General features: G+C 42.5%; 2 protein-coding genes across 14 annotated transcripts in view; both read right to left on the bottom strand.

Moving 5' to 3' along the window:
- LOC127632340 (neurexophilin-2-like) overlaps positions 1–6,758 on the bottom strand; it is a 248,107-nt gene extending 241,349 nt beyond the window's left edge. For 8 of the 13 annotated variants that reach the window (XR_007969074.1, XR_007969076.1, XR_007969078.1 and 5 more), the window contains exons 1-2: positions 5,650–6,758; positions 884–2,989 (exon numbers count right to left, since the gene is read on the bottom strand). Coding sequence is in view for 1 of the 13 variants with exons in the window: in XM_052110886.1 (XP_051966846.1) it covers positions 2,243–2,989; positions 5,650–5,694 (792 nt within the window). In the remaining 12 variants the exon portion in view is untranslated. Of the gene's footprint in view, positions 1–12; positions 2,990–5,649 lie in introns of those variants that run through there. The other 5 variants (XR_007969072.1, XR_007969071.1, XR_007969073.1 and 2 more) reach the window with 2 other exon arrangements.
- A 6,195-nt stretch (positions 6,759–12,953) lies between these two features.
- The window catches only part of LOC127632330 (collagen alpha-2(VI) chain-like), a 31,047-nt gene continuing 30,316 nt past the window's right edge, over positions 12,954–13,684 (bottom strand). Inside the window, exon 28 of the mRNA XM_052110856.1 lies at positions 12,954–13,675. Within this exon, the coding sequence (XP_051966816.1) occupies positions 13,074–13,675 (602 nt within the window). The 3' untranslated portion in view covers positions 12,954–13,073. The remainder of the gene's footprint in view (positions 13,676–13,684) is intronic.

The following is a 13,684-nucleotide window of genomic DNA, read 5'->3' on the forward strand; positions in this document are numbered from 1 at the left end:
CACTTAGAGTTGAGTTGACTTGCCATTGTAAGTGTACTTGATGGAACCGGAGAGTTCTTTGTGTTTGAAAAATGTATTACGGTACAAAAGAACTTTGGAAATAAAATGCAAATCAGTGCTTTTTTTCTTCATGGTTTATTTAGCAACAGTTAGCATATGTGCACAATCGTGCACACTAATGGTATATGTCTATACATTTGTGAGCTGAACATTATAACGTCTTGTGACTGGGACTCCTCGATTATGCCTAAACACACGAGTTCGCCCCATTCACGTCCATTGCAGGTGTCCCACTGTGACAAAACTATTTTTCGGTTTTTTCAACATTATGCCTCCATGACACCAATGCTCTCGATTTGAGCACAACTTATATTCAACCCAGAATGTTCCTTTTAACATGCGTCACTAAAACGACGACATGTTGGGAACTCGCCATAGTCTGTCGCGTTGGTGCAAGGCCTCAGGAGTCCTCGGACTAAACCAAAAAGCTTCACTTTCAGTCTTCAAACATCTGGAGACGATCAAAGCCAAGATCAAAGTCAGCGTGTTCAAAATCAAGCCATAAAACTACAGACTAACATTACGTGTTCGTTAAGAGATCATGGTTGGGGCATATTTACATTTATGCATTTGGCAGATGCTTTTGTCCAAAGTGACTTACAGTGCACTTATTACAGGGACAATCCCCCTGGAGCAACCTGGAGTTAAGTGTCTTACTCAAGGACACAATGGTGGTGACTGTGGGGATCAAACCAGCAACCTTCTGAGTACCAATGTATTATACAGAGCACTTATTACAGGGACAATCCCCCTGGAGCAAACTGGAGTTAAGTGTCTTACTCAAGGACACAATGGTGGTGACTGTGGGGATCAAACCAGCAACCTCCTGAGTACCAGTTATGTGCTTTAGACCACTACCCCACACCACTCCATATCATTGTGACTTAATCATCAAACACTGGTTTTACACAGCAGCATCTGAACAAGAATCTCTGTTTCTGGATGCAATCTTTAACTTCACCTCTGACTGAACTTTCATTCTCCAGCCCTCATTTGTTTTTTCTTTGTGGTTTGAAGGTAACCAAGTATCACGCGAGTCGCATGTGACGTCTTACAGCAACCCTTAACCTCAGTAACAGCAAACGAGACGCTCGCGACACTTGGGGCACATCAACTTAGACGGTGTTGCCGTCTAGATAGCTAGCATTTTCCAACCATTCAGGGCAGCATCTTGCAAGGGGGCACCCCTCCGGGTGCCAAACAAGCTACAACCGCTACTGCAACCACCTGTCATGAGACCACACCCATCCATTCTTGTGTGGAATGCCCACTTTTCACCATTCCGAACAATTCCCAAAAGGATAAAATCAAGTCCTGTCCTCTTTTTCTAGCCAAATATCCCGTTTGACTGACGCAAACAATTGCAAACATGGTTTTCGAATGAAAGAAGAAAACACCTGGGGGTTTTCTTTAAAACTGAAACAAAATACAAAAAAGATTGAGACTTGAGAGCGCATCATGGCTTCAACATGTGACTGACAGCGGGTGCTTCTCATTTTTTTAAATTGTGCATCCTCTTTCTGTTCCTCGCTTATTAACCGTTCCCTCTTTGGAAACTAGGACGGAGTTACGTCGTCTCTGAGCTGACTTTTATATTTTTTTAGATACAAATGATTAATTGATATTTTCATGGTAAATCCTAATAATTCATGATGCACTCTTTAAGTATGTGACAATTATTTAAACTGCAAAGGTATAAGATTAATTAAAACTGTTGGGTCAGACGGGAAGGGGGAGGAGAACGTATGCATGTGTCAGGTGCTTCGACTAAAAACTCCCTCGCTCAAGCGTCCTCCGTAATGATGGCAGACTTGGATCGGTTTGCGGGTCACAATCTCAAGGCCAGAAGAGTGAGGGAATGAGGATGCACAATTTGAGAAACGAGAAGCACCATTTGTGGGAACACAAAACAGGAAGGCATCACAAATGACTGAATGCAATACAAGAGATTTGAAATTTTTTTGAAACTTCGCACTGGTAGCATCACAAGGGTCGCTGAGAAAGGGTCGGAGTCACTGTGGAAACTGAAGGTGAGTCTTTCCTTTAACGATTGGCTCAAGAGAAGGACGAGACGTGTAGAATCAAAAGGGTGGTTCCTCATCTGACATGGTTTCCATTCATCCGGTTCTTCGCAAGAGGCTGAAATGGAGACAACACCTCAACACATGCATCCTAGGTGGGGCTATCCCCCAGAGGTGTAGGGAGTGTCACTGTGGTAGTTGTAGTCTGGGCAGACCTTCTGGACCAACTTGTAGTCTGCACTGAAGAAGTCAATGTAGATGCAGATGACCTTAAAGGGCTTGGAGCAAAGCCAGGACACGTGGCTCTGGGTCTGTTCCTGGAGGCAAACCCGGTTCGGGAAGTCACTGCAAACTGACGTCCTCTTACTGCGGTCCGTCTTCTCGTACTCCACGCGACAGTTGAAGGCCTTACTGTCTTTGGGTACGTCAATCGTTTCCTGTTGTGTGATCTCAAAATCGACAGCCTTGGAGGGCGGGACCAAGCTGACAGCCACATTGCCCAGGCCGGTGGAATTGTGCCGGAAATAGACACTGAAGGTTCCGTTACCGTGATCGACAATTTTCCCAGTGATCAGAAGGTTCAGCTTTACCGTTTTGATATTGGAATGGAAGTCGCCCCAACCGAACATCTTCTTAAACTTTCCCGTTTTCACATAGGGACGACGTTTGGCTCTTGAGAGGGTTCCCTCGGTGTCACTGTGGTTGGATAACCACGCCCACAGATCCATTGCACCAGAGCCGGGAGCGGCTTCACGGGACTGGTTGTTAGATTGGGATGGGTGGGAGAAAAGCCGCAGGGGTTTGTGAATCCCTGAACGAGAGTCGTGAGGGGACACCATTGCCTCCTTATCACTCTCAGTCCAACCCAGAGGAGACACCGCTGCCCGGAGCTCCGCTCCACACGTCACCTTCAAAGACAAAAGCACAGACAGGACTGTTATCTGAAAGAGTTACGTTTTTAGAGAAATTAAAGATTGACTGTGGGGATCGAACCAGCAACCTTCTGAGTACCAATGTATTATACAGAGCACTTATTACAGAGACAATCCCCCCAGAGCAAACTGGAGTTAAGTGCCTTACTCAAGGACACAATGGTGGTGACTGTGGGGATCAAACCAGCAACCTTCTGAGTACCAATGTATTATACAGAGCACTTATTACAGGGACAATCCCCCCGGAGCAACCTGGAGTTAAGTGTCTTACTCAAGGACACAATGGTGGTGACTGTGGGGATCGAACCAGCGACCTTCTGATTACCAGTTATGTGCTTTTTAGACCACACCATCAACTGGTAGAGCACAAGTCGTAGGTTCGATTCCCTGTCGAAATGCGTCACTTTGATTAAAAATGTCTGCCAGCTGCATAAATTATAGATATTCTGGGTTCAATGCAAGTTAATCTCAATCAAGAGTATTTGTGGCATAATGTTGTAAAATCACAAATGTGTGTTCCAGTGAGACACTTACAATGGAAGTCAATGGGGGACATTTTTGGAGGTTTAAAGGCAGAAATGTGACACTTACATTTTTATAAAAGCACTTAAATTCATTCATCTGTATTTACATGTCTGCTAATGTTGTTTAAATCATTGTTATGGTCGATTTAGAGTTAACAATGTTAAGCTGTCATGGCAACAAAGTTGTATAATTGTCTAACTTTGCACAGATGTGGTTATTAAGTGATTTAGCATCATAATAATCATGTTAACTCACATATTGTTTATGTCTTGTGTCTGAAACAGTATTTTAATGTAATTAAACCCCATTGACTTGCATTGGAAGTGTCTCACTGGAACACACATTTGTGCTCGAGTCAAAATATATTTTTATGGCAATCAAGATTATGCCACAAATACTGTCGATTGTGCTGAACTTGCATTGAATCTGGAATATTACTCTTGTGTTTTCCAAATACCAATCATTTAATGTACCTCAATATTCTGTACATGTACCATCCCAAAAGAAAGGAGTAGGTCACCAAAAAGTGGAACACAAATGAAGAGATATTGGAGATATGAGGTGTTTGTCAACACAATCCAAGTCAATGGGGTCCAACACTTTCAAGCTCCAAAAAGGACAAATAAAGTCATCCATTGGTTTAATCCACGTCTTTAGAAGAGATACAGTCGGTTTTAGGTGTGAAACAGCCTTTAAGTGTTGGACCTATGGCATTGTATGGACAAACAGACATCATAAATCTTCATTTGTGTCCTGCAGAAGAAAAAGTCTTGTGAGTTTGAGACAGCAGCAAGAATGATCATTTCCGGGTGAACTATCCCTTTAAGATGCAAAACTGTACATAACAACATGAATACAATTACAGGCCAAGTGAGCGTCTGTAGAAGCAATCAAAGGAGATGCATGGCCAGATATGAACACTCGAGACATTGGACAGCTTTGGTGTAAATGATGCAAACAGGATGTAATATCTACAGAATGCCCGACTGTTCAGAGTTTACTCTCTACAAGCTTGAGACAAACACACCCATCACTCCAATCTGTTCTGTGCTCGGAACTTTAACACCGTATGAAGCCATGCTCCGGATGCTGGGATATGACAGAATAGAGGAACATCAGCAGGGAGGAGCTGACTACTCTCATTCTCTCTGTCTCAGACTCTGAACTTGGAGTAAAGATTCTGGAATGAATCCGGAAGCACAATCAGTTCTTTCAAGTCCTCTTTCATATAGTGTAATAACATGAGCAGGGTTCAGATGGTCTCGGAGCCCCCGTAAGAACCAAATCTGTTCTGTTTTGTTTCATTAAATATTGAACGTTTTTCAATCATCCAACATTTCACTAGTGATCCATCAGGAAGTTTTAAACGCCTAAATGAGGTGCACACAGCTTTGAAGTGTTTCCAGAATGGGACATAATTGATACAATGTTTTATAAAACAAAGTATCATTACAGTATCAATTATTATATACAGTATATCAGCATATCAAAGCAGGAATGCAGTAATATTACTCTGATATAAACAGTGGGAAAGGATTGATTTGGGACTCACTCCTAATCTGCCTTAAATTCACTTTATTCGAGGATGTAAATCCGGCGATGGATTGTGCAGTCCCTTGAGACTTCATCTTAAACCGACTTCTGGACTAAAACCTTAAATAAACCTCTGCGGATCAGTTCATGTGCGTTCATATTAATCTCTGGAAATAAACATGCATGTATTTTGTTCTCCTATGAGAAATAAGTAAAAGTGAAGGATTAAGGACCCGGTGGACGCCGGATTATTCTAAGATATTCTAACAGAGAAAGCAAGAGACGTCCTTACAAAGAGCCACTGCATGTGATGGTCTAAACGTCTCATTTATTATTAATATTATTTATATTAGCCTATTTATACAAATGCAACACACTAATTTCTATTGTTTACGTCAATGTCTATCTACTAAGAACACTTTAATTATTGCATAAAAAAAAATCCAATGGCACTTCAAATAATCACAATATAAGGAATAATAATAATTCATGTGCGTTCATTAATTTTGACGAACCAAACGCTGTCATGAGTAAAAGGCAGTTTTCTGTAGAATAATGGATAATTTTAGAGCACATACCATGTGTAGGCAGAGCAGAAGCAGGGCACAGATACACTGGCACATCTTTGTGTTGGTGAAGATCGAGTCCTCTCCAGTCGTGTGTCAAAAACCTAAAAACACAAAACCGATCATGCATTAAACACTCTTTAGAAACAGTCAATCATGTGTGTCAGATACAAAGAGAACATGGAAATGAACCTTTTCCAGCATGAGTTTAGATGAGAGGAAGTGTGCATTTAAAGTGCTGTAACTACTCATCATTTCAGTGTTAAACTGAGAAGTGTGACATTAATATGCACCGCAAAACTGATGTGTAATATTACAGTGAACGAGAATGCAGCATGCATCTCACACTGCTTGACATGATCAATAACATGCAATACTGTACAAAAGTAAAACATGCATATGATGTTCAATATTATGAGTTTGAGATGCACAACTCACCCTTCTACTGTAGAGTTGATCTCATGCATCTTTGTAAAGTCAGCATCTTTAATCAGAGAGTGTTCCTCGACAGAGCAAACTCAAAGTGAGCAAGAAAAACGTCTTCACATGTGATTAAAACGATATAATCTGCTTCTTTATTCTGCGTGGCATTAAATCCTCTTACAGCAGCTCTGCTCATCTGGCCGGCTTACATGTAAATATGTAAAACAGGACTGTAATGAGACGATGGGATTGTCTGTCCGAAGCGGTGGGGGACATAAAAGTGACCTCGCAGCAGAAGCAGCCTCCTGAGTAAAAGTCGGATTATTCTGCTCTTCTTCAAGTGATGCTGTGTGAAGCCCAACCCCTCAACATCAGGACCAATGATCCGCACCGAACAGTTTAATCTGCTGTATTTTGCATGTACACCCACACTCAAACACACAAAAACATTTTAAGATTTATGCATTTGAATATAAAAAATTAAAATAATTTTATAAAAAAACTTTTTCAAATAAAATACATTTTTATTTTTCATTTTAAGTTTTATTAATTTTATTTAGTTAAGTATGGAAGCCCAGAACCGCAAGGTGGAAAAAAATATAAAAAATAATTGTTTCACTTCGTTCCGAAAAAAAAAAACAAAACAAACAAAAAAAATTCTTAAAAAATTTTTTTTTTTTTTTTTTTTAAAAAACTCTACAAATCATTATTACATACTGAAAAAAAAATTTGAAGAGAGAATTTTTTTTATATTCGCTAATTTAAAACTAACTGAGACACACGCAAAAAAAAAAAAAAAATCACCATTTGTTTGTTTTTTCATCTTGCGGTTCAGGGCGTCCATAGTTAAGCATTACAAATTATTATTATTATTATTATTATTATTATTATATTTATTTCTTTATTTTTTGGAGTGTGCATGTTGCCTTGAGGAGGCATTTTGGTTGTTTTTTCTGCATATGCAACATATTAAATTATATATTCTTAGAATAAAAATGATAATTTTAATATAATTATTATATTCCCCACACCCTTGACATTAGCTATAATAGAATATATATTAATTTAGCTTCTGACCATGTTGACAATAGTGATTTTACTTTTGGTGCATTTAAAACCTGCTGTGTAACAGAAGCTCTTTGGTTAGTTCAGGTCCACCGGTGAAGTCCTGCATTCAGATCAATGTCATGTTTAGTCATGTGGTTAAGTGGGAAAACGTCTTTTCATTTTCCATTTTTAATGGTGCATAAACTGCAGCTGAACACAATTAGCAAGTGCAGGTCTTTCAGTTTGTTTGGAAGCAGCGCCGCTCTGTGGTTATTTTTTGCAACTGCAGTTCAGGCCAACCTCACCTCAAGTCATCTCAAAGACAAACTGATCTGTCAATGAGGGCCGTAGCTAATGGAGTGAAAGCTGGTAACGATTCTAGGGGCCCAGAGGCACAAAGGGGCCCTCAACGCATTTTAAACTGTATTTCTTCATATGAAAGGGGCCCAGAATGCCTTGCTACGGCCCTGCTGTCAATGCAAGATTTATTTTCTGATGCAAATGCAGAACAATAAATATTAGCAGAAAACACGTGCTGAAAACGTTTCAGGCTTCTGCAAAGAACGAACTAGCCCTTCCCAGAAGACTCACTCACAGGGTTCTTTAATAATCTGGTTCTGATGCTTCACCAGTGTGGCTAACATCTGAAGCCTGTCTTGGGATCACCGGAGGGCAACTCTCTCTTGTAATCATCGGCTTCTTGTCGGCGTCCTGAAACCATCCGAATCCTCAGACAGCTCCTCCTGCAGCCCATTCAAGTCCTCGCTTTCACAAATCTTTCTGATGTGGAGGGCCGCGCCTCTGTTCTGCGGTTTCCACAGCAACAGCTTCTGCCTTGTCAGCAAACGTCTTCAGCACCCACCACGTTCCCTCCAAGGCGCCGGACACGTCCCGCTTGTCCAACTTGCCCCGGACATTGTTTCCCGTGTGTTGGAGTTCCGCTTGTAATCATGAACGAGGAGTTTAGGTGGAGAAAGCTGCTGGGATAATGTGCTGTTGGTGGAAGACACATGTCTCCGTCTCCTACGATGTCGTGACTTTGCTTTGGTCAAGGACGGATCTGTATGAATGGAGGACAAATACTTGCAACACAAGCGCACGAAAATAAACACACGTGCATATTACTTTGGAGTATTTTATTTTGAATGTCAATGTTACATTAAAAAAGTTAGCAGGTTTTATGTCTAGTTATTTTAGTTTAAAAAAACAACTAAAGAAATGCAAAAGTACAAAAAAGTCTTACATATACAGTAAGCCATGGTCTATACAAATACTTGATTCTGATTGGCTGGAATGTGTGTGTTAAAACGGTTTAATGCACAGGTTGTTACAGTCAGTTTGTATCGCTGTATTAATACACTGTATTCTGCAACGTCGTGCCAGGCAGCGCAGTTAACAAATCTTATTACAGTATGTAGGTGGTGGCGTAGTGGGCTAAAGCACATAACTGGTACTCAGAAGGTTGCTGGTTCGATCCCCACAGCGCCACCACCATTGTGTCCTTGAGTGAGACACTTAACTCCAGGTTGCTCCGGGGGCATTGTCCCTGTAATAAGTGCTCTGTATAATACATTGGTACTCAGAAGGTTGCTGGTTTGATCCCCACAGTCACCACCATTGTGTCCTTGAGTAAGACACTTAACTCCAGGTTGCTCCGGGGGGATTGTCCCTGTAATAAGTGCACTGTATAATACATTGGTACTCAGAAGGTTGCTGGTTCGATCCCCACAGTCACCACCACTGTGTCCTTGAGTAAGACACTTAACTCCAGGTTGCTCCGGGGGGATTGTCCCTGTAATAATTGCTCTGTATAATATATTGGTACTCAGAAGGTTGCTGGTTCGATCCCCACAGTCACCACCACTGTGTCCTTGAGTAAGACACTTAACTCCAGGTTGCTCCGGGGGGATTTTCCCTGTAATAAGTGCACTGTATAATACATTGGTACTCAGAAGGTTGCTGGTTTGATCCCCACAGTCACCATCATTGTGTCCTTGAGTAAGACACTTAACTCCAGGTTGCTCCGGGGGGATTGTCCCTGTAATAAGAGCACTGGAAGTCGCTCTGGATAAAAGTGCATAAATGTAAATGTATAATAAAGCTATAACATTTTGGCCGAGGGTGGCACACACCTACCGAATGTTGTGCTTGAGGTCTCGTTCTCTTCAGTCGGAGCTCTGTCGCACACACACCGGTTCAGAATGGCACAGGGGAGACATACCGGCATGTTTTGACTTTCTCTCTGCTTCCCTGTCACGTTGAGATCGGGAAAATAACAACAGGAGGACCGCGTGAACATAAACGATCGTAACAGACTGAATAAGGATGCGATTCATAAAGTAACTTTGCCCCGTGCATGTGTGTGATGGTGTATTTGTCCCCCGAGACTGTAGAAAGCGTTACGGAGCTTATGTGAGAAAATGAGTTGCGTTCAATAAACATACCGTTCCGTCTGTGATTGCTCTGTTTTCTACATTTTATTGTCAATTATCCTAATTTTGGTGTATGAATATCACAGTGTCACATTGCACCTGGTGTGGACAGACAGATTGCTTGTCGCTACTGTGACGCTCCTGTTCTACTCGCTCCGTACGGGACTCGAAACCGATGGGAGGCGGGTGAGCTAACAAGGAGGCTAAAGGCAACAACCTCTAGCGCCAGCTGCTTGTGCACATCTTGAGGTCTGGAGAGTGAGGTTTATACACATTGCACATCTATCTATCAGCTGATGCCCATTACACACACCCCCCTAAAACTCCCTCCCATCCGGGTCACGGCACCATTGTGACGCTCCTGTTTTACCCGCTCCACTCCAGCAATAAAATGCGCATTGGAGGTGGGTGCGCTAACAAAGTGACTAAAGGCTACAGTTGCTAGTGCCAGTCGCTAGTGCAACTCTTGAGGTCAGGAGAGTGAGGTTTATACATATTGCCACCATTACACTCACCCCCCTAAACCTCACTCCCATCCGGGTCACGGCACCACTGTGACGCTCCTGTTCTACCCGCTCCATACGGGACTCGAACCGGTGTCTCTGTCATTGGAGGCGGGTGCGCTAACAAAGAGGCTAAAGGCTACAGGCTCTATCAGCTGACGCCCGTTACACTGGAATCTTATCAGACAAACAAACAGAAGCGACTCCAGTGTTCATCAGTCATGTAATACTGAGTCTGACCTGGAGATAATTAGAAACGCACCTGCACTTTATTCTTGCACACCCATATGGATAGAAAGGAAAGTATGGTTTGACATTCAGCTGTTTTGAAGAGAGGGGGAGAGATGGAAACCGGGACCTCTCAAATGTGTCTTTTAATGTCCAGAAAGGCGATTTGAACTGTGATCGGATAAACATCATCTAATATTGCTGCACTGCTCAGCACACACCTGTAGAGGGTGCCGCTCGATCACACAGCATTGACTGAAGCAAATGTATTTCATTCCTTCTTAGAAAAGAAACCAAAACAAGTGTTCCCGCATAGATCTTGAACATCTTGAGCTTGTGTAAATGCTCATTGTTCTGTGAAAAAAACAAAACTTAATGTAAACAATCTCTAATACCATTGCTATTCATTTTCAGCAGCTCATACCCCCTCTCCATGTGACGATGTCTCTGGGGGTGCCACCTCTTAAGGAGATCCCACTGATCGCAAGATAAAGATGCCGGATCTAATATAAAAAGAAAGAGCTTTTAAGGCAACATGACAAAAGTACAAGATGCTTTATGTGAAGAATGTACTATACTGTGCAAATCATCAATACAAAAGAACACAATACTAGAAAACTGACATGACCGCAGTCTGAAATGTGTAATAAAACTTTTATTAAAGGGACAGTACACCCAAAAATGACAATTCTGTCATCATTAGGGTAGGTAGGGTACGGTAGGTTAGGTACGGTAGTGTAGGTTATGGTTAGGGTAGGTAGGGTAGTGTAGGTTGGGGTAGGATGGGTAAGGTAGTGTAGGTTATGGTTAGGTAGGGTAAGGTAGGGTAGTGTGGGTTAGGTACGGTAGTGTAGGTTGTGGTTAGGGTAGGTAGGATACGGTAGGGTAGTGTAGGTTAAGATTAGGTTGCGGTAGGGTAGTGTAGGTTAGGTAAGGTAGTGTAGGTTATGGTTAGGGTAGGTAGGGTACGGTAGGGTAGGTTAGGTACAGTAGTGTAGGTTATGGTTAGTGTAGGTAGGGTACGGTAGTGTAGGTTGGGGTATGATGGGTAAGGTAGTGTAGGTTATGGTAGGTACGGTATTAGGGTTAGGGTAGGTAGGGTACGGTAGTGTAGGTTATGGTTAGGGTAGGTAGGGTACGGTAGGGTAGTGTAGGTTAGGGTTGGTGTAGGTAGAGTATGGTAGGGTAGTGTAGGTTAGGGTAGGATGGGTAAGGTAGTGTAGGTTATGGTTAGGGTAGGTAGGGTACGTTAGGGTAGTGTAGGTAAGGGTAGGGTAGGTTATGGTTAGGTATGGTAGTTATGGTGTGGGTAGGTAGGGTACGATAAGGTAGTGTAGGTTAGGGTAGGATGGGTACGGTAGTGTAGGTTATGGTTAGGGTAGGTATGGTAGTGAGGGTTAGGTTAGATAGGGTACGGTAGGGTAGTGTAGGTTAGGGTAGGATGGGTACGGTAGTGTAGGTTATGGTTAGGGTAGGTAGGGTACGTTAGGGTAGGTTAGGGTAGGGTAGTGTAGGTTATGGTTAGGTATGGTAGTTATGGTTAGGGTAGGTAGGTTACGATAAGGTAGTGTAGGTTAGGGTAGGATGGGTACGGTAGTGTAGGTTATGGTTAGGGTAGGTATGGTAGTGAGGGTTAGGGTAGGTAGGGTAGTGTAGGTTAGGGTAGGATGGGTACGGTAGTGTAGGTTATGGTTAGGGTAGGTATGGTAGTGAGGGTTAGGGTAGGTAGGGTAGTGTAGGTTAGGGTAGGATGGGTACGGTAGTGTAGGTTATGGTTAGGGTAGGATGGAGAAGGAGAAGCCATACATCATCACTGTCCAGAAGTGCTGCTCTCATCTTTAGTAAAACCCTTCTGCAGTCTCCAAGGTTCTGTCACGGTGTCTCTGTTTGATAGTGCACTAGCAGTGCAGAAGTTGGTAACATTGCTGGAACCCTGCAGGTAATCTACACTGACCCATTTAATCCCACCAGTTACAATTGTGACCTACAATTGGGTCTAAAAGGAGTTTTTGATGTATTTTGCACAGAGCTGTCAATTGTAAATGAAAGTGCAGAATGTTTAGCATGTCTGTCATAACTCCACAAAAAGAAGTGAATAAATCATGTCATTATGCTCTTACAACTACCATATTTTGCAGAGACCTTGTAAACCAATGACCAGGTACGTTGACCACATATTGAATTATTTGTACTTTGACTCATGTACTGGTCCAAAGTCCAAATCAATCCATATGCACATCAGAATACTTAACTGCATCTGATTTCTCCATATATGGTTTGGTATAAACATTCGCTTTTAAATAAAAACTACCAACTCAGTTCTTTAATTTCACAAATCTATGAGTGTTTTGAGATATGCAGTTGTGGCTAAAATGGCTTCTTCTACCACTGAATTATTTGTTTACTAATGTGTATCTGCAGAAAATACTTCTTTAATGATATACAGGACAAACTCAAGTCTTACTCTGGTTTAGCACCATGTGTTAAAGCAATACATAAAACGCATAAAAATACAGACATAAAATATACAGTTGCAACTTTGTCAAACTACACTTTCAGTACATATTCTTTGGGTGTTACTGATATCATGATCTCCTTGTTTACTGCAGTGTCTTCCTATAATCGAAGCCTATTCAGCACTTGTGCATCAATAAGCCTTTATTAAAAGACACTCAAGCCATCATCTCTGTAAAACAAACCATCTTTAATGCACAAATTTACCAAATTAATCCATTGAACAAACATTCAGCTGAACCCTCCGACACACCAATCGCTCCCCTCTACTACGACCCCATCCCACCCCTCAGCAGATCCATCGAATAAATCGCTCGATAAAGCTGGCTTTGTTCAGTTGGGCAAAATCTTGACCCCTAAAAATGGCCGTCTGGTCTCCCAATGTAAGCTTGCTCAGAATTTCCTTGTCGACATCGCTGCCCATGGCAATCACCGTGGCAACCCCATCTGCCCTGTGCATGGCACTAATGCCCTCTTCGAGGTTCTTGTTGCCGCTGACCCCGTCAGTGATGAAGACGAACGACAGCTCAGCGTTTCGTCTAGCCAATCGGGTGCCTCTGCTGGTGACGACGTTATTGATGGCGTAGACAATTCCACTTCCCACATTGGAGGTAGAGTCCAGGTACCTCAGGTTGGCCAGGCCATCAGAGATGACGGTGAAGTTGGTGGAAAGTTTGAAGGCCAATTCATGTTGGTTTTCGTCACCGTACTGCAAAAGAGCCACACGGGCGTTCCGCTCGTCGTCGTCTTCCCGGGCGAGGGTCATGCGGCGAGCGACGTTCTCCATAATCTCGCGTGCATAGCGAAAGTTCTCCTGACCCATGCGCTCCGAGCCATCCAGCATAAAGATGAGATCTACCGGCCGCTGGACACAGTTGGCTACTGCTGGCTCTATAAAAC

Source organism: Xyrauchen texanus, chromosome 39 (genome assembly GCF_025860055.1).
Source record: "Xyrauchen texanus isolate HMW12.3.18 chromosome 39, RBS_HiC_50CHRs, whole genome shotgun sequence".
Classification (NCBI taxonomy): Eukaryota; Metazoa; Chordata; class Actinopteri; order Cypriniformes; family Catostomidae; genus Xyrauchen; species Xyrauchen texanus.